This window comes from Syngnathoides biaculeatus, chromosome 10 (assembly GCF_019802595.1).
Source record: "Syngnathoides biaculeatus isolate LvHL_M chromosome 10, ASM1980259v1, whole genome shotgun sequence".
In the NCBI taxonomy this organism is placed as follows: domain Eukaryota; kingdom Metazoa; phylum Chordata; class Actinopteri; order Syngnathiformes; family Syngnathidae; genus Syngnathoides; species Syngnathoides biaculeatus.
The window spans coordinates 21,692,982-21,717,927 of NC_084649.1; the positions used below are offsets into that span (position 1 = coordinate 21,692,982).

At 44.8% G+C, this 24,946-nt stretch overlaps 1 protein-coding gene across 3 annotated transcripts in view; it reads left to right on the plus strand.

Annotated features, from left to right (window-relative positions):
• The window catches only part of igsf21a (immunoglobin superfamily, member 21a), a 300,524-nt gene that overhangs the window by 270,390 nt on the left and 5,188 nt on the right, over nucleotides 1-24,946 (plus strand). For 2 of the 3 annotated variants that reach the window (XM_061833616.1, XM_061833615.1), the window contains exons 6-9: nucleotides 3,357-3,837; nucleotides 14,788-14,888; nucleotides 18,871-19,063; nucleotides 22,948-22,986. In XM_061833616.1, the coding sequence (XP_061689600.1) occupies nucleotides 3,357-3,837; nucleotides 14,788-14,888; nucleotides 18,871-19,063; nucleotides 22,948-22,986 (814 nt within the window). The remainder of the gene's footprint in view (nucleotides 1-3,356; nucleotides 3,838-14,787; nucleotides 14,889-18,870; nucleotides 19,064-22,947; nucleotides 22,987-24,946) is intronic. The other variant, XM_061833614.1, reaches the window with a different exon arrangement.

A 24,946-nucleotide genomic window follows, 5' to 3' on the forward strand; every position in this document is an offset into this window, starting at 1 on the left:
GCTAATTAACATAACTGCCCATCCCCTTCTGAATTTCTCTGATGTGATCTGGTAGCGAGGCAGTTTGAAGATTTGCCACTTTCGAGCAAGAATACGATATACTGAAACATGATATAATCACGCAATGCAGCAACACGGCGTTTGAAGTGCTGTCTCCATGAGAGAAAATAATCTCTCTCTTGTCTTTGTGTTGACATTGTGATGTGCAGTGAAAGCAGGGAGCAGTTGGAGGAACAATTACAAAGATGGAAAGGAGAGGAATGAAGATTAGCCGAAGTAAAACGGAATATATGTGCATGAATGAGAGGGGCGGAGGGGAACACTGAGGCTCCAGGGAGAAGAGAGAGCGCGGGTGGAAGATTCCAAATACTTGTGGTTAACAATACAGAGCAATGGTGAGTGTGGTAAGGAAGTGAAGAAACGGGTCCAAGTGGGGTGAAAGAGTTGGCGGAAGGTGTCTGGTGTTCTATGTGACGGAGGAGTCTTTGCTCGAATGAAGGGCAAAGTCTATAAAACAGCGGTGATGATGTACGGACTAGAGACGATGGCACTGAAGAGACAACAGGAAGCTGAACTGGAGGTGGCAGAACTGAAGATTTTGAGGTTCTCGCTCAGAGTGAACAGGTTTAATGGGATTAGAAATGAGCTCATTAGAGGGAGAGCCAAAGTTGGATGTTTTGGAGACAAGATTCGAGAGAGCAGACTTCGATGGTTTGGACATGTCCAGAGGCGAGAGAGTGAGTATATTGGTAGAAGGGTGCTGAGGATGGAGCTGCCAGGCAAAAGAGTGAGAGGAAGACCAAAGAAAAGGTTCATGGATGTGGTGAGGGAGGACATGAGGACAGTGGGTGGTAGAGAGGAGGATGCACAGGATTAGATGGAAAAAGATGAAACGCTGTGGCGCCCCCTAACGGGACAAGCCTATAGAACAAGAAGTCGTCTTTGTGTTGATTTGCATGTGGCTCCCAGTTTGCAAAAGTTTTTTTATCCCTTATTCGACACTCCGATTAAAGGCAGCCCCTGGTTCCGCCCCTAGCTGGCATGGTAACAAAAGCCATACTCATTGTTGGCCTTGGCAGGATATGAGTTCTGGTTCACTTGTGTGAGACAGGGCTGCCCCCTCAAAACAGGCTAATTAGACCCCCAAAAAAAATACTAGCGGAAGTCATCCATAAATCCTGACACCTGCGGTATTCTTTCTCGGGCATATAATTAAGACATCCGAGAACTTTTTTAGATACAGTATGTGCTATTTTCTATTCCAGTACGTACAATGACTCGCAAATTTACTGATGAGAGTTTTTACGAGCCAGCAAGGAGACGAGCTCTTTGAGTTCCACGTCTTTCTCTAAGCCTGTTACAACAGAAAAGGAGAGAGCACGAAAAAGCCTTCTGTCCATCGTCTGTTCTGAAAGGCGACACAATCGCTTCACCCCTTGAAAGGTGCTGTGATCTATGTGCAATCACAGAGCAGATGTAACCTGTGAGCACAGCTACAATAGCCTTCTACGTGAATGGGTATCCGTGATTAAGTCTTTGTACGGAAAGTGAGGGCCAGCCAGCTGGCCTTGGTATCAAATAAACATTGTTCATTTTTTGCACTTTCTTTTACGAAAAAAAAAAAAAAAAAATGAACTGTACTGTTCTATACAGTCATGGGCAATCAATGGGCAGGTGCGTTAATCTAAAATAGGTCCCAGATAGCACAGACCCCAATGTCTTCTTCTGGCTTCTATGAAGAACCCCAGAAGAAGAAGAAGATGGTACTGTATTTGACATGAGGTTTTGAGGCCAAAATTTATATTTCCCAGAGGAAATACTGGAGATCTGGATTGCAACCCTGAGGGTTAAAAACGAAACAGGAGAAGGCTTGTTGACGTTCAAGCAACGCAGAATAGAAAATGTTCTCAAAGTTAAGGAGGGTGCAAGGGAGGGATTCAAAAGTAAGTTTACAATCATATGATTTTCTTTGTCACTTACAAAATAGATTTTGGGTAAACAACTGGCCAAAACTTCAGCAAGTATCCAAAGGCGAGTAGCACGATTCTGTGCTTGTGGTTGAAGGCTCAAAATTTGGAAATTGGGGGTGTGGCACACACTTTTGTCCACAGAGGATGGCCAATATTTGGATGTTCATTTTACTGGCGCGCTGAATGAATTCTTTTGCTTTTCTTAATTCAGCATCGCAGCAATTCCGGTCCTTTTACGCTGCTTTTGGATTCTCTGTTTTTATGACATGTTCAGAGTGTGGTGACTTGCGAAGCACCCGAATGCAAATCACCAAACCACCTGAAAAGTCGAAAACAATTTGAATCAACGTGAAGATCAATTGTGAAAGTTCAATTCAAAGCCTGCATTCTGTGCCGTTCACGTCACAGTTGAGAGGGTCCGGCTTTGAAGAAATTGTCAGTAGCAAAGTGGTGGGTGCAATGTTCCAGAATCCACAGCAGGTCAGGAAAAAAACTCGGATTTCCGGTCTTAATCGACAATTCAAAGAGAGCAGAAAGAGGGAACTCACCTTTTTTGACATTGTAGCAGAATTCCGAACAGGAACAGGAAGAGGCAAACGTGACAAGCGGAACTAGTAACTAATGTGATGATTGGCTGACAGATTGGCTGTCATGGCAGACTGACAGAAGAAATGGCTGACTGTAACAACTTGTGTGTTTATGTCCTAAATGTATAATTGTGGCTTAGAGACTTGTTTGCTGTTTTACTAAAATTCCTTGTGTGATTTTAAAAAAAACTTGGCCAATAAAGATGATTCTGATTTGTTGTCTGTCATGTGACAGCTAATCAGTTCAAGGTCTGTGTCTGCTAAGACAGACTCAAGCCACTCCAGATCCAGTATAGGATAAGCAATAATCATAATTAATTGAAGGGCCTTGAGGGGTACTCGTACTTTGACGAATTCCAGATAAAGTCAAGCATAAAGTATACTCGACAAATGGGTCAGGCTGAATTTTTTTTTTGCCGACGTCTTCTAACAGCATGACAAAGTTTGATGATCCTTTCGAGGATTCGCCACGAAAAAGTGATAAATGAATCTGCGTTTGGGGAGCCTCAACTTTCTTGGAAGCGCTCCAGTATTTGTACAAGTAGGGTTCCAGTCATAAATGAGGGCTTCAAAAATTTGCTACTAATCGACGCCAAATTGGGTGGACATGTTTATTACAACACACGAAGGACGGGTGGAAAAACTGAATACCCGCGCCTGGAATTGAACAGGGAATCATCTATTGCGATTTGGAGCAGCCTTTTTGTAAAAATTCTGAGGCTCCTACCTGGGAAGTTGCCGAATTGTCTACTTCACAACACGGTAATTGTTTAACTCTGTTTTGCATGTTACGTCTAAGGTGTACTTCAAGCGAGACGGCGAGCTGATCGAGGTGATCTCCTACACTCAGCCGTCAGCCGGGGATCAGGGCGGCGGCTCGGCGGGGTTCCGAGGAGCCAGGCCTCTCATCAGCCGCGACCTGGACGAGACCAAGCTGCAGCGCTCCCTGTCCCTGCTGGACCCCGAGAGTCGCTCGGCGCACTTGTACACGCAGCGGCCTCAGCGCGTCCGCACTCAGGGCCTGCAGGCCTCCGAGCCCAGCCCGGCCACCGAGGTCATCCCGGAGACGGTGGTGAGCCGGGAGTTCCCCCGCTGGGTCCACAGCACGGACCCCCTGTACTACTTCAGCCACACGCACATCCCGCAAAGCGACGGCTCGGTGGTGGTGCAGGCCCGCCTCACGTGGACCCTCAACCCGCAGCTGGATAACGATGCCCTGTTCAGCTGCGAGGTCAAACACCCGGCGCTCTCCATGCCCATGCAGACAGAGGTCACATTGGGTATGATGCTTTATTTTTTTACATGTATAAAATTCAATTTCCAGACATCACACGAAGAGAAAAGAACTGTGCTGCATTTTATATATACATCCACAAAATGGCCTGAACCCGTGCATATTCGCAGTTGGGCATCTGTGAATTTTGCGCTTCTGTTATTCATGATAACTTTTCGTTATTTTATGCTCATCTCATAGCTACGCGCAATAAAGTATATCCTCGCCGCCATTTTGTGGCATCTTAGAACCAATGAACTATGTTAAAGTGAGGAAAAAGGCGCATCATTTCTTCAAGACCAAAGACCTAAAAACCCTTCACCTGCTCAGTGAGGAATGCACTGATTTATATGGAAATTGGGGAAACCAAGGAGCCCTTGAGCAAGCACGTCACCACGCAGATGGGTAAACTTTCCGTGTCAAAAATCAGCTTACTACCTGCTCCCCAAATCCAAGCACCGCTCTTTTTTTTAGGACAAAAATGTCCATATTTTGGACAGAGAAGACAGATGGTTTGAAAGAGGACTAAGGGAAACGACGAGGTTCAGGAAGCATATCTGAACAGAGGAGAAGCTTTGCGTCATCACTTATCTCCCGGATCGAGTGCTCTCCTATCTTGTTCCCTTTTTAAATAAACTCTCACGAATACCAAAGACGGTGGCCATTTTTTGGCCTTCAGCTGCCTCCACGGTCACGATGATTAATTGAGTCATTCCAGACGACAGTCATTGAGTCTCAGACGCCTCCACCGTGGTTTTTTGTATCCCGAAAGAGAGAAATAATTCTCGGTTTGAGGGTTCTTCTACCTTCCGGTATAAAGACTTGGATACCTGAGTGGTCCTGTGGAGTCTTTCAGCTTGAACTAATGAAGCCTGCTCGCTGAGTGCAGAAACCTGTCGAAGAAAACCCAAAAGAATCGATCGATTTCTATGCCCTGAGACTACGCAACGGACAAGGACAGAATGATTGAAGTGAGTTTAAGGAATGGGACGAGCCACAATGACATTCTGAACGGTTTGCCATTGAAGGCTATTATTGACAAAAACCAAGGAAAAAGACTGAATATTGCAGTTTCTTGCGCCATTAGCTTACCCAGATGCCAGTTTGTTACGTCCTGTTGCCACACTTTCCTTGTAAAACTAACTTAGTTACCTTGCAAATTACTTGAGTTTAAAAGTAACTCACTTTGCTTATGACTTGATTTCAAAAGTAACAAAGTTACAAAAGAGTAACTTTTTAGTTGGTTTTGGCAGTTTCCAATTGGCAGGCATATCACTTATCTGCAGAACAAAAAAAAAAAAAAGGATTAACTACACTTTTACGTTGTATTGTATGCCACACAGGTTACGGAATATCATCAACATGTAGCAATAACTTAATTATTAGTGTAGTTGAAGTGGTGAGGCTGGCCATGATGTACGGATTAGAGACGGTGGGACTGAAGAAATAACAGAGCAGAACTGGAGGTGGCAGAAATGAAGATGTTGAGGTTCTCGCTCGGAGTGAGCAGGTTGGATAGGATTAGAAATTGGCTCATTAGAGGGAGAGCCAAAGTTGGATGTTTTGGAGACAAGGTGAGAGAGAATACAGACTTCGATGCTTTGGACATGTTCAGAGGCGAGAGTGTGAGTATGTTGGTAGAAGGGTGCTGAGGATGGAGCTGCCAAGGAAGAGAGAGCGAGAGGAAGACCAAAGAAAAGGTTGATGGATGTGGTGATGGCGGACATGAGGAATGCGGGTGTCAGAGAGCAAGATGCACGAGATAGGCTGAGATAGAAAAAGATGAGATCCTGTGGCGACCCCTAACATCACAAGCCGAAAGGAAATGAAGAAGTGTAGTTGAAACCAGATTAAATCTTAACTTCAATTTAACTTAATCAATATCTTTCCTTGTCAACTCAGTGCGGACTTGACATGGCAACACAAGTACATATTAGCACTTCTACATATTTTCAAAAGAACTCAAAGTAACTGGAGTAGAATTATTTTCCTGAGAAAAGTAACGCTTTTTCTTCACTTGTCACTCAAAATGGGGAATTTTTTTCAGTTACCATTATTAGTTACTGAGACGTTCCATACCCGCCTAGGATTGGTAAAAAAAAATTGATAATTTGAGATCCCATCAAAAATATTTTACTTTTACCCCTCCCACGCAATTTTACCACATTTTAACTTATTAAAAGACAATTAAAAAACACTTTTTTTTTTACATTCTACACACCAAAATTCTGGCCTGTCCGTACTGTTAAACCCTACAAAAAACGTTTGCTTAACAATCCGCAATATGTCGGAGGACCAATGGATGATATGCGAAATAGCAACTGTTCACTTTATCTCTCTTTTCTGAGCTGCTTATCCTCACGAGGGTCGCGGGAGTGCTGGAGCCTATCCCAGCTAATAAAGAAAAAAATGACTCGTCCTCAAAACAAGTCTAATTTGACGCCGGCTAATTGTATTGCATCTGAGCAGATTGGGAGTTTAGGGGTGGGAGTGGGGAAAAAAAAAAAATAGAACAAAAAGAAAGACCCGTGACTGACAGGCCAATTCACTGAGTCTGCCGCCAGATTGGGTTAACGCGCTGCCGTTATTGGAAAAAGTCCAAGCGAATTAGAGACGTGGGATGACAATTCAGACACGTTGCACAACGTTCTCCAATTTGTGCATGTCTCTGAAGCTCTTTTTTTTTCACTTTTTCATTTTCAGAAGAACTTTTCAGAACAATGGCAGGGGCATATTTTTTTTCATGTATTATAAAAACAGAATGAAACCAATGAAGCATACGAGAATTTTCGTAAGGGGTAAAGTATTGCTTTTTTTTTTTTTAATTCGTTATCCTGGAGCTAAACGTGGAAACTCCTGTTTATTTTATTTTTTTTTTTTTTTCCTGTAATCTAAAAACAAAGATGGCTCCCAGCATTTCCAATTAACACTTCAAAGGCAAAAGGCTGGAATCCTTCTTGTGCAGATGAGCGTCGTGATCCATGAAAAGCACGATGAGAGGGCAAAGAACTTCTCAATGAAGAAGCGCATTTTGTGAACGCTCTCCAAAATCGGTAACACAACATCAGAACGACGCCGCCCGCTAACGATGTTTGTTTCAACCGACCGACCGCTGGAGGTAACATCTGTTCTTGTCGAATCACTCCCGGGTCCAGTTTTTCCCCTTTTTGAGGCACGCTCACGTTTGAGTGCCAGGAAGATTTCCTTGCCAGAGTCCACAAATCCATATCTGGATAATTAGGCTGATTCTACAGAGTCCCAATTAGCCCAGAAGGGACTCTCCTTTCTGTTGTCGACACTGAAACGGTCCGCACTGACGGCAGGCGTTGGCAAAAGAATCGGGCTTGGCACCGTTTTGGAAATTTCTCAGTCAATCACTTCAAACTTTTAGCAGCGTGACTTTGTGTTGACTTCTCTGTAAGATATGTACGTGCAGAAGCATTTAAACAATCTTGTATGATGAATAAAAAAATTCTGTAAGAGGTGAATTTTATTATTTTAGAGCAGGGTTGCTCAATGCGTTGTTCGCTAGGAAGTCTTGGTCGATCGCGGGACGTCAGCCAATGTTCCCTCTAAACTGCGCGCATGCGCAATTGAGCTCCGCTGATGCAGTCTCTTTGCAGATATTCTGCGTTACGTGCACAAAAAGAAAATATTCAGGTTGTGGAATTTTGCAATGTGATTTAATGAGTGAGGGATGACTGGTTGTTACATCCAATGGCACAATTCACACACGTACTGTAAAAAATGAAAAGAAGAAGCCACTGGTTTCTTTTAGGCAGCACACGGAACTTTCTCGAACAACTACCGCTGCTCCGCCACACTTTCTTTTTCCTAGTTTACCTTACACCCGCCCCTTATCCCCGCTCTTAAAGACGTACACTCATAATTACAAATGTTACAGTACTTACGCAGCCCATGAATGTGTTTTATAATGACAGCGTCCACCACCGCTGCTCTAGTTAGCAACACAGTCTGGGCAACGTAGAGCAAAGACGAGCTAGACATGCTGCTTATGTTTACTTTCGATATTAATAGAGAAAGTTAAAAAAGGAAATGCTGTTGTTTTAAGATGCAATGACTGTCAGAGTATGTGAATAATCGAAGAAAAAGTGGTTAAACTGGATGAGATTTTCTCTTCTCTGAGTGGGAAAGGTCTGGTCTGAAGCCAAAGTAGAAAGTGCAGGATGAGATGGTGTATAATTTTAAAATTCCACCTTGGGACAGTCTGATCCAGGATGAAAGCACAGGCAATACAGTCCACAAAAAGCTAATTCTGTATTTAAAATATAGGAAGCAACATAACTGACCTTAAAACAGTTTGGGACCATCACCCTCCCTCTCCACCATCACCACCACGCCCCGTCGTCATTCACAAGAGGCTGGCTGCTCGAAAAGTATTTCTTGGGGTAAAAAAAAGTCTCTGCACCCCTGTTTTAGAGCTATTGTTAGGACCAAGCAATACATATTTGACTGTGTAGAATCGCTCGACAAGGAACATTCCAAACCGCGTTTATTTGAGTGTAGGCCCACTTGGTTGTCGAATCCAATTGCACTGCAAGGGGAGGAAAAAAATAAATCAAATTGGAGGCCCCTTTGTGCGTGCACCCTCGCTTTGGTGTTCTTTTATTCCGTCTGTGTGGTCAAAGTTTACAACTGAGTGCAAAGTTTCCGTCTGCTCAGGTCATTTTTAATTTGGACTGACCTACTTTTCACATTATTGGGGTCATCTGGGGTCAAATTGTTGAGTGTTTTCCCATGTTGCTCGTCTGAAGAGGTTCTGCTCTTTTCTGACAAACGATTAAATTACATGTAATAGGGTGTGATGGATTTTTTTCTTTAGCTTTTTTGTTGCCAGGTCTCACTTTTCTAGTAGGAATCGCGCCTCACAAGGTAAATCATGGCGGAGAGCGGTAGCTGTCACAGTCCCGTCTCCCCCCCACCCCAGAGAGGAGAAATGTAGTTCGTCACATGTAAAAGCGAAACGGCAGCGTCAGTCACGGCGCCGACGACGTGAGCGGCCTTCATCAGACTGAAGCGCGGTGCGGTAAATATTTTAACAGCGCGCTCCCTCGCAACATGGATGATTAAACCCATGACAAACCCGCAGGGAGGCGGCAAGACGGGCGAAAACTCTTGCTAAATGTCAACGGCGCTTTTATTGTGACAAGTTGTTTGAAGTCGTCCATTTATCGTCGCCGTGTTCCTCATCAGAGACTTGAATTTTTGCTTTAAGAGGGAAAGGGAATAGAAGATGAGCCATTGAATCCGAGCTCATTCGGAATGCCGAACGCTCCTCAGTACACGTGAGGAGACGAGAAAACAAAATACTTCTCAATCGAGCAATAGCTCCTCAGACAAGCTTGCAGGTGTGTTGCGTTAAAGGGGGCATATTATGGAAAATTGGCGTTTTACTGGCTTGTCGACAAAGAATTGGATCTGGAGAGTGCCCGCCCAACCCACCACATCTTTTATCTGCCTGTTTGTGAAAACATATCTTCGATCAAGCCCTCATGAATGCCTTACTGTGAAATCACAGTGGGGCTAAGTTGCATGATAAATAGGGGCCGATAGATTCATTCCATCCATCTTCTGAGCCACTTATCCTCACAAAGGTCACGGGAGTGCTCGTGCCGATCCAAGCTATCGTTGGGCAGAAGGCGGGGTACACCCAGCCAATCGCATGTCACATAGAAACAAACCACCAGTCGCACTCATAGTCAAACCTAGGGGCAATTCAGAGTCTCCAATTAATGCATATTTTTAGAGATGTGGGAGGAGTGCCCGGAGAAAACCCACACAGGCATGGGGAGAACATGCATACTCCACACAGGCCGAGCCAGGGTTTGACTCCTGGTCCTCAAAACTGCGAGGACAACAATCCAACAAGTTGCGCCAGCCACCGTGCCCCAGTTGATTAATTAAAAATATACTCAAACCCGAGGGTGAGAAGCTCGGTCATCTGGGAGGGGCTTAATGGAGAGGAGCCAGATGATGTGGCTGTGGCATCTGATTCGGATTACTCCCGGACGACTCCCCGGTGAGGTGTTCCGGGCACGTCCCACTGGAAAGAGACCCCCGGGACGACCCAGGACACGCTGGAGAGACCATGTCTCTCGGCTGGCCTGGGAACGCCTCGGGATCCCTCCGGAAGAGCTGGAAGAAGTGGCCGGGGAAAGGGAAGTCTGGGTATCCCTGCTGAAGCTACTTCCCCTGCGACGTGACCCAGAAAAGCGCTAGATAATGGATGAATGGGTGGATACTCAAACAGACCACAATACACCCTCGAGGAGTTGCACCCTCCCAGAACTAAAACAAAAGCATGCAAAATTCTCTTGGAGACTCCACATCCTATTCACCAACTCTTCTAGCTCCTTCCCTCTGGTCGACGCTATCGATTAACGCAAACCAAAACAAGCAGACATCCAAACAGCTCCTTTGCTCGTAACGTTAACTTCTTCAACAGTTTTACGGACAATTTTGTCTCCAGAATGCAGTCACATCTCTGTCAGGCCAGTTATGCTGTAGAATATTCGCACCAAATATCAAAATCGGCACTGCCCTGAACAATAGCATCCGCCATATTGGATTTTTTTTCACCAATGATTTGGAAGCTAGCCGGGATGAAGAGCTGCCATTTACAAGCCACGGCTAGACTACAATATGAAAGACGTAAATTTTGATACAAGCATGTCACGAAAACCCTGAGAACTGTTATAAATTTAAATTGTTTCCAAAAATTTATGGTATAATTGACAACGATCCCTTCCACTTGTAAATCGTATCCGTGACAAGTGCACAATATATGCAAGCTCGCCCCTGCGAGCTGCTCTGAGTCTGCAAACGAATCTCTGGTCTTTGCCCCGGCCATAAATGATAAATCTTTCAGCGATTTAATTTCATCACATGAGACAGAGCGACATTCGGACTATCGAACCAATGTTGTATTACACTCCTTGAATATTCACGAGGGGGGTGCAGCGCGCTCGCCATATAAATGGGACGAGAGGCCGGCGCCAGCTGGGCCTCGGGGCGTCGGGAAGGAGCGCTCCTCCTCCGTGAGACCGTCCGCGGTATTCCGACGCTCCTGCAAGGGGATCAGGTCGGCGCGTGAATATTTAAAAGCTGTTTCTTTTTGCGTCGAATCTCGACGAGCAAAAGGTGTGCAATATTAGCATTGTTTCACGGGCACCGCGAGTCTTATTTCGAGCGCCGGGTTCAAATCTCCCCTCACGTCGTCGTGGCTTTGCCAGCCAGGGATAATCAAAGAGCAGATGCTCGGCTCCAGATGGTACTGGCATGTGAATAGAGGAAGAGGAGGAGGAGGATGATGATGATGATGGTGTGTGTGTGTGTGTGTGTGTGTGTGTACACGCATGCAGTTATTTGTTAGCATTGGCCTCTCATCAATACATCTTATCTGGTGACTTTAGTGTTCCCGCTCGGAACCGTGAAAGGAATTACATGGCCGGATTCACCCGGATGGAGCCGGCGCCTGATCCGGCCGTCAGTCAGGCCTTTTTCCTAATGTAGTTTGTGCGCCTCTCAGCTTCCTTTTCTTTCACAAAGCCGCTCATCCACTAAATACGCGACAGGCCGCCCCTCATCTTTTCCGGTCTGCGGCGCAGCTGGCCGCACCTGTTCGTCGTCAAAGCGCACCCGATGCCGTGGCCCAAAAGTTTGCGTTAGTGCGTGCTGGAAATACGCCGCCCATAAAGTCAAACGCGTGGCCGTTTTATGTGGCCCGCGAAAGCAGGCACATGCGGCGACTTTGTTTCTTGGGAAAATAAACAAATTGCAAATTGTTTTAACCTGGAATAACATTGAGATATTGCAAAGAATGCGGTGATGCGGCTAATTTGTGCATTTTTTTCTAACGACCGCAGGGGGGCAATCGAGCGGAAAAGGTAAGAATGAGACCGGTGGAATATATGTGCCGAGGAAGTGACTTTTACCGGCCCTGTTAGCATTTTACTGCTGTGTTACTGGCGTGTTTTAGTGATATTTTCCGGTAAGTCTTATTTTAACCGGCCTGTTAGCGTTAGTGCTATCCCGGCGCGAGCATTAGTGCGAGCATCAGCGCTAGCTTTAGCACTCGCGTTGGTGCCGCGCTAGCGCCAAACTCTTTCTGTGTACCGTCTTCGTAAATATCTCGTGTTTGAATGTGGGTTTCTATGTGGGACTTTTACACGGCTGCGGCGTATGTATGTACCAAATGGTATTTCCTTTACAAATGTACTCGGTGAGGCTTATAACCTGGTGTGCTCTATAGGCCGGGAATTACGGTACATAGACTTCTGATTTAGAAACTGGTTATTTGTTGTCTGTTATTATATGAGAAGATAATTCAGCTAATGATTTGTGGTAGGTAAACTCGGTTTGTTTTTCATGGTTTGTCGCAATTTTGTTTTTCTCAAATTCCCCGAACTAAAATAGATTTGTCTTAATTCTCCTTTTCCTCTGTCTCGGGAGTGTAGACTACATTTTTCACATAGACGCAGTCTTAAACCTTTAATATGTTAAGTTGGCCTGGGAACCGCTTCGGCAAGATGAAGTCCCGGGGCTGGCGCTGTTCGGCCTCCATTCCATCTCGACGCCTGATGCCGTATTTAAGGGTGGAGGACGTCGGACGCCAACTGTCGCCCCTGGACCGAATCCCAGAAATCTGCCATTATCTTTTTTTTTTTTTGTAAAGGCAAGCTCTGTGTGTGACACCATGAAAACCGAGAATCTCCTTCGACCGTGCTCATCGTTGCCAGAAGTAGCTTGTGAAATGCCATCCGTCGCGGGCACGAGAAGACACGCCGGGCCGTGCCACCCGCGCCACGTCTTTGCCTCGGCTGCCAAGGGAAATATGCTGGTGTTGTCTCTCATCTCGAAAATGTCAGAGATTTATAGTTTTAATTTGGTCACTGTTGTTGTGCTACTTTGGGAACCCTTTTTCAGATATATTTCAGTCTGTGGAGAGTTTTAAAATAACTCAACATTTGAACAAGGATACACAGTGAATCGCCTCCTATTTGTGGTTTGCTGTGTACAAACTCACAGAATTGTAGTTTTTTTTTTTTTTTTACACACATTTATCATTTCTATGATCGAAATAGAATCTTTAATCTCCAAGAAACCCGGTTTTGCTTCTGTAGATTACGTACAAACCATGAGGTCTTAGTGTATTACCAAAAGTCACCTTGGAAACGGTGATCCCAGCTCTTTTCAGGTCATTGACCAAGTCCTGTCGTGTAGTCCTGGGCTGATTCCTCACCTTTCTAAGGATCATTGAGACCCCACGAGTTGATATCTTGCATGGGGGTTCACTCCGATTGAGATTGACCGTCATGTTTAGCTTCTTCCATTTTTTAATGATTGATCCAACAGTGGACCTTTTTTCACCAATTTCTCCGCAGCCCTTTCCAACCATGTGGAGTTGAACAATTTTATCTCTGGTGGACAGCTCTTTGATCTTGGCCATGATACAAGTTTGAGTCTGACTGATTGTACGGGGTGGACAGTTGTCTTTATGCAGCTAACGACCTCACCCAGGTACATCTGATTCAGGATAATACATAGAGTAGAGGTGGACTTTTAAAGGCGGACCACCAGTCTTTGAGAGTCAGAATTCTAGCTGGTAGACAAGTGTTCAAATACTTATTTGCACCTGTATCACACAAATAAATCGTTTAGAAAATCATACATTGTGATTTCTGGATTTTTCTTTGTAGATTATCTCTCACAGCGGACATGCACATACGATGAAATTTTCAGACCCCTCCATGATTTCTAAGTGGGAGAACTTGCAATCTAGCAGGGTGTTCAAATACTTATTTTCTTCACTGTATGTCTGTTGGCAAGTGTTTGGCCCCCCCACCCAGACATGTTTTTTTCGAAACATGCAGACAAGTCTTGCCACTTGATAGCTGGGCGGGTCCCAACTATTTATTAGTAGTATTACAAATGATATTTTCTTTATGTTTTGTAATAGGTACTCTGTCCCCACCTTCCTCTGATTTATGAGCACTTAAAATGGATTTTTACACATAGTCTTGAAAAATATTCATATTTTGCCACATGCTCTGGTGTATTCCAAATAAAAGGGTGGAATTCATCTTTTTTTCACCCGTTCATCATTAGCCTCCGGTGGCCAGATAAGTAGCCGTCAAGTGATTTCATTTATTTGTTTTTATTTGTCTCTTAGTTTCCGCTCGCCAATGCAAATGAGCGTCTCGTGATTTCTTTTAAGAGTCGAAAGCGGCGAATGAACGGCTTTTGTCGAGAGCTTGACTCTCATCCCTGATTAATTAGTTCGTTCGTCTAAAACTGCACCGCGCCGCTCGGCACGTAGCGCCGTTAGCTTCTTTGTCGGTTTGTAGCGGATGACGCAGGAGCGGCCGAGACGGGCCTCGAACGGGATCTTACGGTCGCCGTGAAAATCAACATTTTTGCTTTTTAAACATTATGCAAATCTTTTTCTTCTCTTTTTTTTTTTTCTGTTATCGGAGCTGGGCACATAGGGGACGTGTCGTGACCCCCGTCTAATCATGGAATATTAGAACCTCCCCGCTCCCCGGACCGCATTGTTTTAGCGGGTCCAAATGAAACCCGGCGAGGGCCGGCTGTCCGCAGCAAGACAAGGGAATTAGCTCTCCGAGCGTCCCTTATCTCGCCGCCTCCACACTCCACCAGCCGTGCCCCCATTCTTCCGCGGTAATGAGTATCCACCCAATTTAGTCCCCTTTTCTCTCGGAGGGGGAATAAATCCAGCGCCGTTGCTCTGATAAAAGGGACCTGCGCGGTCCCCCGCCTCTCGCCGAGTGACCTTAATTGACAGGAAATTGTATTTGTCCCTCAGCTCCTGTGACAGAACAGGCGCTTCTACTCTCCGTGCGCAGTCCGCCGACCTTTTGTCTCTTCTTTAATTTTTTTTTTCTTTCCCCTCCTTTTTGTTTTTATCTCCCTCCAGCTGCCCCGAAGGGCCCGAAGCTCTTTATGACCCCCAGCAGGGCCAAAGTCGGAGACACGGTGCGCATCACTGTGCAAGGATTCCAGGTAGGACCTCTTGGGGTAAGTGTGGGTCTTTGCGGCAACAAAGTCAAACAATTCAATCTTGATGGACAATTCTCAGTTTTTGTTCAACATTGTCATGTTTCTCCCCATCCTATTATTATTAATCCCAATGATACTACAGACACGTGATGATAACGACACTCCCACGTTGGAATTATTTTTTTAAAAATTATATACTTTATTTTATTACCTACGTAGAGTAGACAACGAGGACCAAACAACTTAGACTTCAACTACTAGATTGAGGGAGGAAAACTGGTGCTTGTCCTCATTTTTAAGAACAAAGGGAATGTTCAGAGCTGTGGGAACTATAGAGGAATAAAGTTGATGAGCCACACAATGAAGTCATGGGGAAAGAGTAGCGGAGGCTGGACTCAGGACAGAAGTAAGTATCTGCGAGCAACACTATGGTTTCATGCCTAGAAAGAGTACCACAGATGCATTATTTGCCTTGAGGATGCTTGTGGAAAAGTCCAGAGAAGGTCAGAAGGAGCTACATTTTGTCTTTCTGGATCTAGAGAAAGCCTATGACGGAGTACCAAGAGAGGAACTGTGGTACTGCATGCGTAAGTCTGGTGTGGCGGAGAAATATGTTACAATAGTACAGGACATGTATGAGGGTAGCAGAACAGCGGTGAGATGTGCCGAAGGTGTGTCAGAAGAATTTAAGGTGGAGGTGGGAGTGCATCAGGGATCCGCGCCGAGCCCCTTCCTGTTTGCGGTGGTAATGGATAGGCTGACAGATGAGGTTGGACTGCAATCCACTTGGAATATGATGTGCGCAGATGATATTGTGATCTGGAGTGAAAGCAGGGAACAGGCGGAGGAACACCTAGAAAGATGGAGGTACGCACTGGAAAGGAGAGGAATGAAGATTAGCTGAAGTAAAACAGAATATATGTGCGTGAATGTGAGGGGCGGGGGAGGAAGAGTGAAGCTCCCGGGAGAAGAGATAGCGAGGGTGGACTTGGGGTCAACAATCCAGAGCAACGGAGAGTGTGGTAAGGAAGTGAAGAAACGGGTCCAAGCGGGGTGGAACAGTTGGCGGAAGGTGTCTGGTGTTCTATGTGACAGAAGAGTCTCCGCTAGGATGAAGGGCAAAGTTTATAAAACTGTGGTGAGGACGGCCATGATGTTCGGATTAGAGACGGTGGCTCTGAAGAAACAACGGGAAGCAGACCTGGAGGTGGCAGAACTGAAGATGTACCCGCGAGGATGAAGGGCAAAGTTTATAAAACAGCGGTGCGGTCGGCCATGATGTACGGATTAGAGACGGTGGCACTGAAGAAACAACAGGAAGCTGAACTGGAGGTGGCAGAAATCGCAGTCATGAAAAACCAAGCCATGGTCTCTGCTCTGTCTATTGAAGCCACGCCCCACAGCTTGGCCCGATTTCTGTTTTGTTGGTCTGCTCAGTAGAATGGATTTTACAAAGTTTGTGGTGTATTTACAGTCTGAATTGCAATATTAATTAATACAAGCAGTTTAAAACATTGCTAGAGGAGAATGGGTATTTTTTTTGTGTGTGTGTTTGAATGTTACTGGAGAGATAAGACAATCGATTGAACAATGCCTTCACGACGTCATAAAATTAAATTGTGTTTTACTGATTTTGTAGTTAATGAATATCATTCCTGTCCATGGATTATTCCGAACTGTGAGAAGAACACATGCAGGTTGGCCAAATAGCGCAAATTCCACCTCCGCACCTTTGTTATGATAAATGTTTGCGCGTCCCCAGACCGATCATTTTGCCCTTTTGGCAGTGAGATGAAGCGATAAGGACGCGAGCCCTCCGGTTTGTTGTTTCAGGGAATTTATTATTGAGGACGCCTCAGCAGTGCAGTTTTTTTCTTTTTTTTTTCTTTAGTTTTTTTTCAGGCGCTACTCCTTTTTACCCCCATGTTGCTTTATTTATGAGTCTCAAAATGACACTGCCGCTGGTTTGAGCAGCGCAGAGTACAGATTTTCATCTGCACAACATTATTTGCAGCTTTGAGCTCATTTGTGAGCGTCGCGAGTTGTTCCGTTCCACTGAGCTCCGGTTTTTGAGAGATCACTTTCGGACAACGTTGCTCAATTTGGAGGACAGGACCCTATCTAAAGGGTTTGAAGTAGATGTACAATACATCAGTTGCAAGCCCGAGGAGAACATGTAAACTCCACACAGGTACCGCACAAGTCCCGCCTACAACTATGAGACAGACGTGCTAGTTTTTGACATTACATATTGTATTTTAAAAAAGGTGTCTCGTAATAACACTATCCAAACATTTTTGATGAATTAAAAAGTTGGTGTAACGCGATTAATTCATGGGCAGGACGTTGGAACAGCTGTAGATTGTTGGCCTCACAGTTCTGAGGACCGGGGTTCAAATCCCAGCCCCGCCTGTGTGGAGTTTGCGTGTTCTCCCCGTGCCTGTGTGGCTTTTCCCCGGGTGGGCGCTCCGGTTTACTCCCGCATCCCAAAAAATGCATTCATTGGACATTCTAAATTGCCCCTAGGTGTGATTGTGAGTGTGGCTGTTTGTCTATATGTGCCCTGCGATTGGCTGGCGACCAGTTCGGGGCGTGCCCCGCCTCCTGCCCGATAACAGCCGGGATTGACGCCAGCACTCCGCGACCATCGTGAGGATAAGTGGCTCAGAAGATGGATGGGTGGTTAATTAATTGTGGCCCGTTCTGCTGTGTATGACCTGATACAGTCATGGAGGAGACCAACGAAGAAGAGATTTACTTAACTGCTGTAGGTCACTCAATAAGCTGCAATAATATTGGGATAAAAATTGTATGCCTGTATTATACATATCTTACCGCAGCCTTTATTTTTAAATATCCATAATGTTCATACGTCTGCACAGATGCTACGATGTTTCCCATTAGACAGGGTGGTAATTTTTTGCCTTATTGAGATAAAAGTCTCCAAACAGGCCACAATCAAGGAAATAACACTTCTTTTTCGTTTATGTTAATGTCATATGATAACTTTACTAATTTACAATCTCGTCCCAAAAATGGGACGCCGCTCGCGAGAGGGTACTTGGGTTTCCTTAGTAGATCGTCCCAAAAACCAGAATCGGAATCAAGATTAAAATACTTAAATATTTTGATATAGTGAAGGATATAATGCGTGAAAATCATCACGTCCCAAAAATGGGACGCTGCCCACGAATGGGTTAAATACGCAACCCGATTATTTTTGTTTGATGTTTACTTTGACCGTAAACTTGAACTGGGAGTGTCATTAAACAGCCCGAGAGCTCCTTTTCAAGGATTTATTCACGATGGCAAACCGACGCTTGTTATGAATCGAGCCGCGATGAGTTCACTGCCAGCGTATCACAAGGGGACGCTTGTATCTCGAGGCACCGCTGCATGAATCTTGAAAGAGCAAACCACTTTGTCATCATTTAGTACTGGTCCAGTCGAGAACCGAGACTTTTACTCGCTGTTTGCGGGCCCCTTCAGGCACTTGCTCCTGAATTATTCGGCTCCTCTGCCATTTTGTCGCGAAATCCATTCTGCTTCTAGCTTTACGGAGAGCACGACCTCGTCGATATCATGTTACGCGTTAAGATTGCTCAAATTCATTGCGAGCGATAAAATGGAATCAATTCAAATCGCGGCCATTCGTGCTTTAGCACGTAGAACCTAGCGGGCGTGCGTGTGTGTGTGTAGCTGAAGCGTCGTTGTCCTTTCTTGAATTTGTGCCTCGAACACCGAGACACACGTGGAAATCCGCTCGCTGCCGTTATTTTTAGCAGCGGACTTGTTTACCGGAGGGTTAAGAACTGCGAGGGGAATAAACTGCGGTAAACTGAAAGTGTTGATTATAAATGCATGTTGTTAACTCGCAGTTGAATCAGTGGGGGTGACGGGCTGTATTATCATGTATCCTCTGCTCTTAATCTCTACCCCTGCGACGACCCCCCACCCCCGCCCGGCCAATTCTCCCACGCCCACGGCACCGTTTTTTTAGAACGAGGTGTTCCCGGAGCCCCTCTTCACCTGGACCCGCGTGGGGGGCCGCCTCCTGGACGGCAGCGCCGAGCGAGAGGGCAAGGAGCTGATTCTGGAGCGGGTGCCGGCAGAGCTCAACGGCTCCATGTACCGCTGCACGGCCCAGAATCCTCTGGGCTCCACGGACACGCACACCCGCCTCATAGTCTTTGGTACGTTCCTTTTTTTTTTTTTCCTCTATTAGGTTTAAGCAGCGATCAAGTTAAAAAATTGGTTATTTAAAAAAAAAAAATGCTGCACACGTGCCAAATGGACTGCACCACAATGAACTGGAATGCTCTTTACGCAATTTAGTATACGGGGGGAGAAAAAAAAATGACATCACTCTCACAAAAGTATCCCATGTACAGTATCTACAATAACTGTGAAATATACCTCCGAGAATTATGCCACCACTTTTGGCGATGAATCATTAACGCGGCTGCGAGAGTGCGATTAATAAAAGATTGTGTCCCTAATTGGCTCAACAACACTTTCTTTTTAAGACGGCACTTAGAGAGATGACTATTCTCTTAACGAGGGGATTTAGTCCATCAATGGCGAGCATTGTCGCGGCGGCGGTCTTGCTCGAGCGCCAACAGATGACGAGCGTAATGGAGTCGATGGAGTACATAATGGCGGTCGGCGCGGTGTGAAGGACTTCAGAGCACGGGGGGAGATGAAATTATTGAAGAGGGCGTGAAACTGCTTTTTGGGGGCCCATTTTCAAAAATTCCACCGACAAATTTGTCTTTCGCTCCCATTGACAGGTTTAGACGTCAGACATCCATGTCAGCTGTCAGGGCTGCAGGGGATTAAAGGCCAGGAAAAAACCCTAAAATGGCAGTTTCAAAACAAAATGGCACCGTCTCTGGGTCTTTACTGCAAAAGACTCTTTTGTGAGTTTAGTCATGCTGGAGTTTGTACGTAATCCCAAGGACAAATATTTGATGCAACTGGTGAATTTTCCCCCAAAAAATCCACAGGGAAATATTTGTCTTGCAAGAACAAAATGGCTGATTCAAACTCTCAAAAATGTTTTTTTTTTTCCAGACATATTTTTTTCAGGTTCGCTGTCTTTTTTTTTTTTTTTTTTGGTCTGCTCATGATAGACATTCCTACCAAATGTAATATTCCTAAATTAAAATATTTTTCAGGGCTGTCGTCATAAAATACAAATTTGATAGCGCTCAAACTAAATCTCTGCGTTGAGGATGAATTTATTCATTTACAGCTGGATCTGTCTTTACTATTGTTTAATTACTATCAGGCAATATTCGAATACAATTTTCCGGGAGAACTGACGGGGCGACATTACCTTGGAAAAAGTTTGGCAAGCGAGTACGCCGATGCCTACTTAACACCCGGCGCACCCCGAAGGCATCATCGGCCCTGAGCGCTGCTCGTCCCCATCTGTCGTCCGTTCCCTCCGTTGGCCTTGTAGATCGCGCCCGTTCTCGCTTCAGGGAAGGAAGCGGTGATTGACTGACCTTGGCCGCCTCCCACTCGCCCTTGAGGCGCAACGTTGCGGCGGCGACGTGTTCAGTATCCACGGTATGCAGGAATAATTGCGCGGAACCGCGATGCCGGGCGCCGGCACCCCCCGTAACGTGCGTCATCGACATCTTGCGAGGCTGCGGTTGCGTTCTTATGCTAATTTGGAGTGATTTATATGTGATGTCTACATTGGCCACAATATTAGGTACACGTGCAGGAATGAGATTCAATACAAGAGCTGAGTTTTACGGAGCCCCTAAAGGGACATTGAAAAAAAAACAACTAACTGGTTTCTCATTGTAATGAGTAACTTTCTCATTGTAATGAGTAACTCATGAATAAGTTACTCATTTCAATGAGAGTGTCGAAAAACGACTACCAATGGGTCGTACCTTATTTACCAGCTAGCGATCGCTTCCTGAATAACAACTAAGGGTCTTTTGTACATGCTCACATGCAATGGACTAGTTACTCATTACAATGAGAAACCTACTCATCACAATGAGAAAGTTTCTCTTAACAAAAAGAAAGGAGTTAGTTTTGAGTGACTCATGAGTAAGTTACTCATTACAATGAGAGTGTCGAAAAACGGCTACCTATGTGTCGTACCTTATTTACCTGCTAGCGATAGCTTCCTGGATATGGAATAAGGATGTTTTATATAAACTCACATGGAATGGACTAGTTACTCATTACAATGAGAAACTTTCTCATTACAAAGAGAAACCACTTAGTTTTGTGTAACTCATGAGTAAGTTAATAATTCCAATGAGAGAAAAACGCTGAATTTTACGGGGCCCCTAAAGGGACATTGAAAAAAAAACCCAACAAACTGGTTTCTCATTGTAATGAGTAACTCATGAATAAGTTACTCATTTCAATGAGACTGTCGAAAAACGGCTACCTATGTGTCGTACCTTATTTACCTGCTAGCGATAGCTTCCTGGATAAGGAATAAGGGTGTTTTATATAAACACACATGGAATGGACTAGTTACTCATTACAATGAGAAACTTTCTCATTACAAAGAGAAACCAGTTACTTTTGTGTAACTCATGAGTAAGTTACTCATTCCAATGAGAGAAAAACGCTGAATTTTATGGAGCCCCTAAAGGGACATTGAAAAAAAAACAACTAACTGGTTTCTCATTGTAATGAGTAACTTTCTCATTGTAATGAGTAACTCATGAATAAGTTACTCATTTCAATGAGAGTGTCGAAAAACGACTACCTCTGGGTCGTACCTTATTTACCAGCTAGCAATAGCTTTCTGAATAAGGGTCTTTTATACTTGCACACATGCAATGGACTAGTTTCTCATTACAATGAGAAACCTACTCATTACAATGAGAAAGTTTCTCATTACAATGAGAAACCAGTTGGATTTTTTTAATTTTTCAATGTCTCTTTAGGGGTTCCGTAGAATTTTCTACTCGATTTGACTTTTACAAAGATATCGCAGATAATCTTTGTATCAATTTATTAATATACAGTAATTATTATTATGCTTGTTGTAATGTGCAGTGTTGCATTTTTTACATCCATAGATGTACTGTCGTAAAATTTGACTCATGTCATGTCATGAAAATTTTGTTTTCCGGCCCGTCTCCTTGATACTTTTTTTTTTTTTTTTAAGTCCAGTCGTGATAGACGTGTCCACCAAATTTCATGCTGCTCACTGAAATTGGCTTCAGGGGCTAGATTTTCCAATAATCCCTACGAAAAGTTTGTCTTTGAACCACGGCTGAAAAAGACGCTGAAAAGGACTCACTTCAAAACCGAACTGGCAGAATTCTCTTTTCAGACAAGGCTGCATCAGAGTTTTTTTTTTTTTTTTTTTTTTGGGGGGGGGGTCCTCTCATGACTTATGTGCCCACCAAATTTCATGCTGCTTAGTGAAACGGGCTTTGGAGGGCTCAGTTTAAAATTTAAAAAAAAAAAAAAAAAAAAAAAAAGAATCCTTGAGAAAAGTTTATTTTCAAAGGTCCCCTGAAATATCGACGTTGGTATCTGTTCAGAAATTCATACTAAATGAAACTGCAGGGGGAGTAGGACGGAGCCCTGGGGCAGGTTTTATGTCTTGTCACAAGGCTAACAATGGTAACCAAAGTATCTCCTGACAGCGAGCCGGCGCTCTCTGTAGTTGGGTGAACAACATCTGAACGGTCTACCAAGCCGAGAATCGTCGTCCCTCACAATGCCCGTCCCGGGTCGCGTACCTAATAAAGTGGGTGTGTGCGAGCCAGCGGATCGGCTTCGTTTCTCACATCCAGTTGTCACTTCAGACGTGAGCCGGTAGCATCCAGAAATAGCTGACGAGGCGTTGCTTTTACAGGGGGTCACCCTTTTTCCCTAACATTGCAATCATTCGGCATGCACTGCTTATTAAAGTTTAAAAAAAAAATAATAATAATTTACTCAAATCCCGGAGAACAGCCGAGTTGTTACGGTGCGCTGTGTTCCCGCGACAACATGACCTGCCTGTCGTCTTCCTCATTGGGGATGAGAGCCTGAATGTCGCATTGTCAACAATTTTCATTTTTTTTTTTGTCTCCCACAGAAAATCCAAGCATGATGAAAAACACGCAGAGCCAGAACAGTAAGTTTCCCGACCACGCAAATATGTACGCGACCAGTGGGCGAGTGTCATAACGCGCTGACGTCACCAATGTGTGAATTTGACAAACCAAGCAAAAAGATTTGCACTCGTGCTGCTGCAGTGGAAATTAGTAGTGCAAAAAAAAAACGTTATTAATAAAACAGTCAGTCTGGTGACTAGTTATTCATCTAGTGATTGTCTTACTAATGAGGATAAAGAGGGTAAGAGAGTAGTAGTACCTGAAACAAAAGATGGATTAGCGAATGATCTTGAAAAAAAAATGATGAAACGTTTTCATAAAACCATTTTAAAGAGTTCTTCAATCTTGTACTTGTATGTGATTTGTCCTCACTAGGAGGACAAGTTTGGCATGCCAGGAGGACACCAACTAACGGCTACTAGTCAGGCAAAGCGGTGCACTAGTATCCGTACGGCTTTCCGTACGACTTCCGTCTCTCTCTGTTTCCTCTCGTTTCACGTGACCTCATAATATCGCCCGCCGCCGACGCCGCCGCTATTTTTAAACTGAGCACTCGCCGCGTGGGACGCTGATGACGGTTTTTGGACGGGCTCTCGCTGTGCGTGGTCAGCACGGATTATCCTCCAGAGAACCAAAGCACCCAAATCCTGGATAAACATCCGGGATTCGGTGTCCCACTTAGACGTGTTGGTGAGGTGCGAATGACCTCGTCGACAGACGGTCAAAATGGAGGCGCAGTCCGGACGACCGCTGTACGTGATTCCAAAGAGCAGTTTCACGTTATTGTAGCTTTCTGCCAGTTGGGGGCACCAGTGAATCTTTTCAGGGCAGGATGTCATCACACAAGACATTTAGGTCATCTCTGCTTCATATTTATCATATTTGTCTTGGAGGGATCCCTGAAAGTGACCTTAAATGACCCAAAAAGGCGGCACAGTGGCTCAACTGGGAAGCGTTGGCCTCACAGTTCTGAGGACCGGAGTTCGAATCCCGGACCCGTCTTCGTGGAGTTTGTATCTCCTTCCTGTGCCTGTGTGGGTTTCCTCCAGGCACTCCGGTTTCCTCCCGCATCCCAAAAACACGCAACATTAATCAGAGTCTCTAAATTGCCCCAAGGTGGGATTGTGAGGGCGGCTGTTTGTCTCCGTGTGCCTTGCGGTTGGCTGGCAACCAGTTCAGAGTGTACCCCGCCCGCTTCCTGCCAGTTGAGAGCTGGGATAGGCTCCAGCACTGTTGTGACCCTCATGAGGATAAGCAGCTAAGAAGGTGGATGTACGGAATTAGACTTAGTGTAATTGCACAGTTGGTCAGGCATTGCTTCAATGGGTTTTTGTGGGTCGATAATACTAGATAATAATAGAAAATAAGCTAGCCCACAAAATCTCAAATTCATATTTAAAGTTGGGAAAATGAACCTAAAATTTAATGCTTAACTTCAATTTTCACGAATTTGATAGCCGTCACACCGTATCTCAAGTTTGTCCGTGACGGATCGCCGCAAATGGCTGGAATTGATTCTGTGATTCCAACTTCAGACCCAAACGGCCGATTTCCCAAGTCCGCCGGAAACTGTTTTGAGGGTCTCCACACGATGGGCACGACAACCAAATTTCACACTAAATTCACAGGCTGGATTTTCAAGAATAAGAAAAAAGACCCTCGCAAATGTTTGTTTGAAGGACCCCTGGAAAAAAAAAAGGTTTGAAACCCAACTGGAAGACTTTTTATGTCTTTCCAGATGCGGTTCCTTGAGTCGTTTTTGTGGGTCGAGTCATGTAGCGCACTTCATTACACGTTGCAAATCTCCATATGACATCATCTTCATCTGGAATGTTCCTCACACCTCAATCCAGTGTTTATGTATGCGCGTCGTACCGCATTGAACGACGACGACAAAAAATAACAACAACAGGTTGTTCGCAGCTCATCTTCCAAAGGCGAGTTCGTGGAACCGCGAGAGCGTCCTCGGCGGTCCACTTG